Consider the following 3,669-nt stretch of genomic DNA (forward strand, 5'->3'; position numbering starts at 1 on the left):
AAACAAAAAATTTAAATTAAAATAATTAGTGAGATCCTTGACTTTGTTTCAAATTACATAGTTTTTTAATATCAGGTTCAAATGATGCGCGATATAATCTTCAATCTGGAGCTGCGTTTAGTTTATTTCTATACTTATTTTTAATAAAGATATATGAAGAAAACGCTCTTTCGACCAACTCCGTATTAGTAAATGGCAATAGGAACTCAATTGCCTAGTCAGAGAGTCGCTCATATTCGTTTCTAATATCTACCCAAAAATTAATAAGTTGTTTTCTTTTGAAATCACTTTTTAAAGTTGTGTCACATGGAAGTTCTATCAAGTTTTCTTTTTCTACGATCGATAAAGATGTAGCTTTTTGAAAGAATTCTTCATTGAAATCCAATTGTTTTCTTTTTCAAGTTTGGAAAAGTATTTTTTGAATGATAATTTTAACCCTTCCAGATGTTCAATTATGTTTTTCTTAATTTCCCGAGACATAACTAGCTTATTTTCAGATAGAAAATTGTGTAACGTTTCAAATACCTCAGGTTGGTCATTTTCAATACATACCCTCCAAAAATCTATTTTTTTAACCATTGATTTAATTTTATCCGAAACACTGAAAATCGTTATTGAATTTTTTTGAAGTGCCAAATTTAAATTGTTTATTTGTAAAAAAATGTCAGATAAATACGCAAGCGCCTGAAGCCAATTGCAGTCGTGTAATTTTGGAGATAATTGAAAAGAATGATCTTCCTTCAAGTGCAAGTACCTTGCCACGGGATACCCACCTAACTTCTGTGTGAAGAAGTAAACTTGAATAAGGACTCATCATGTCTTCGCATAAAGCTTTAAATATTCTCAAATTTGTAGACCTTGCTTTTATAAAATTAACTAATTTAACAGCTTCATCAAGAACGAGTTTTTGTTCCCCTGGAAGGTTTTTAGATACTAAACTCTGTCGATGAATACAACAATGACTCCAGTTTATATTAGGAACTATTTTCATAACGCGACCTCGAAGACCAGAATATATACCCGACATTGACTTTCCACCATCGGTACATAGTCTACAACAATTGGACAAATTAATACTCATTTTTTTGAAATAACAATCAATAGCGTTGAATATATCTTCACCAGTTGTGCGTTCAGACAATAAATGACAAAGCAAAACATTTTCTTCGACTTCATTATATTTAAATACCTTGCAATAACAAGTAAAACTGCGAAATTGGTAACATCAGAGCTTTCATCAACTTGAATAGCGAAAATTTTACTGTTTTTTATTCTATCTATAACTGTCAACTCAATATCTTCAGGCATATCCTGAATTCGACAAGAAATTGTATTATTTGAAAGAGGAATACTGTTTATCTTTTTATGTTCTCTTCTCCAAACATACACTGAACGGTATCTTTTATACAAGGATAAATCAAATTTTCAGCTATTGTATGATTCTTACCACATTGTGCAATACGATAACTAGCTTTAATCGCGTTTTGGTTATCTTTATTAGCTGGCTTTATATATGATGTCGAAATCGACGTATTCTCATTACTTCTAGCTAAACGTTTAAAAAAATCACATTCTTTATTTTTACAATCGGCATGTTTTGTTTCTAAATGTCTTAAGAGCAGAGAAGGTTTCATGCAGCTATTCGCCAATACTTCACCACACACAATACACTTAGGTTTAGGATAGTCAAAATCTCCTACATATGAAAGTCCATATTTTACATATTCATCAGTGTATTTTCTCTTTTTACCTTTTTCAAGAACTGAAAACTGTGTATTTTCTGTATGTTACCAAATCTTTAGCTAAGTCTTGAGAAATACTTGTTAAATGAATATTTTCTCCAACTTGGTCTAGTTTTTTTATTGCACCAGTTTTTAACCATTGATCCATATTTGTCACAATGTACTTATTTAAATTAAATTACAGAATATTAAGCGACCACCAACAATAATTTGAAAACAATGGAAAATAACTAATTATAAAATATAAATAAGAAAAGTTTTCATACAACAATCACAGTTTGAAAGCAATCGACATACTGATTCCAATATAAAATTAAGTTTTATCCATGTGTACGAATATGCGATAACAATATAAACCGGCCGAAGTTCAATACACACCAACACCGCAACCTACCATATAATATTATATAATCTATATTCTATAATAAGATAGTATTTTATGTAGTATTCTATACTCTTTAATCCACATCTATAAAATAAGAAAAAATTGTTATTTGTGTGACACAAGTTTTAATTTGTAATAACGTATATTGCATATTTCCGAAATGAATAGTTTTAAATTAACCATCTTCAATATTTTTCCGCCATTACTTAATTTTTTTCGCGTACCCTCGGTAGGGAACCGCTGCCCTAGTGAACCAAACTTGATCATTTTACTGTCAAAATGTTCAGAAAAAAAGCTTTACCAGAAACCATAAAAAAATATGGTGGTTACCATTTTAAAAAATAAAGTCAATTTTATTACTTAACTATAACTGCGTTTTTAAAAATTTTAAAAATTTTATAAAAAAAATTGCCTGTTTAAAATAGAAAAATACGTAATTTTGTTTTAACGAAATGCCATATCATCGATCCATAATACATTTTTTTTAAAAAAGCTGCGTACAATCTTATGTCATTACATAAGATACATCCTGTATATTTTTTGTATTGTAAAAAATCATACAATCATATAAAGTCGTTAATATGTATTCAATTATGTATACAATTATTTTGAAGTAAAATTGAAAGGGGGTCCACTCGCTCACTAAGTGTATGGTGTCTCGTATTATTGTTGGTGTGTGTACTGTAGGATACGCTTGCTATTAAAGCAGCTCCCAAGTTTAGTTCGTATACATTTTTATATACACGTTACATTTTTTTTTTATCATTGTAATTTTCTCTGGTTTCACGGATACTGAATCTGCAGATCATTTATCTACAACGATTACCAATAAATCATATATCGTTTACAATTCAGTGAGTACTTATTTATTTGGTTCCTGTTATAATACCTATCATCTCTGTTAGATGGTCCGGACTGACTATAGTCAATAAGAATTGAGCGTACGGCGATCATTGCAATATCATCTGCGTCTTAATTCGCATCACTCTTCATTAGCGTAAGTCCGCCAGCAACCATTGTGCGTTGTATCAGTGGCCGCCCAGGTCGTCCAGGTGCAATACGCTGTGGATCGGCCAACCATATACCTCCACCTCAGTCACTGATGCGTGGACATTCTGGATTGTTCAATGGATATCTTGACAACTGGATATACTTCCGTAGCATAAGTTAGTTGTAAGATTATATCAAATTGTTGTGAGCTCTGTGCTATATGGTCATTGCACCATACCGATCTAATCTCAGAGAGGGTCTTTTCTCCATATACTTAAACAGTTAAACTGCATAATCCTATTTCCCATTGTATAATTTATATCCTTCACACCTTCGAGGTTCGGTGCGTTTCATTTACTGATTGTCCATCGTCGCGTCATTGCTACCCACCGTCACAACGTTGGGCCGTGTGTTGAATTGCCTATATCTTGGAAGTAGGCGTTGTCCTACTGTCGATTCTGAAACGTTAATCGTGCTTGCAATTTTGGTTTCCTATCCTTGACGTCTTCAATCTTTTCGGTAAATACAATCACAACAAGTTCAATCTATCGA

The 3,669-nt window shown here is 31.8% G+C and overlaps 1 protein-coding gene across 1 annotated transcript; it reads right to left on the reverse strand.

Moving 5' to 3' along the window:
* Positions 1-214: 214 nt before the first annotated feature.
* On the reverse strand, positions 215-1,890 carry LOC132942004 (zinc finger BED domain-containing protein 5-like). Its single transcript, XM_061010291.1, has 5 exons — positions 1,764-1,890; positions 1,448-1,696; positions 1,190-1,388; positions 774-1,052; positions 215-392 (listed from the first exon to the last, which is right to left on the reverse strand). Exons 1-5 carry the CDS (start codon positions 1,888-1,890, stop codon positions 215-217), a joined length of 1,032 nt encoding a protein of 343 aa, XP_060866274.1.
* Positions 1,891-3,669: the final 1,779 nt, after the last annotated feature.

This window comes from Metopolophium dirhodum, chromosome 1 (genome assembly GCF_019925205.1).
Source record: "Metopolophium dirhodum isolate CAU chromosome 1, ASM1992520v1, whole genome shotgun sequence".
NCBI lineage: Eukaryota > Metazoa > Arthropoda > Insecta > Hemiptera > Aphididae > Metopolophium > Metopolophium dirhodum.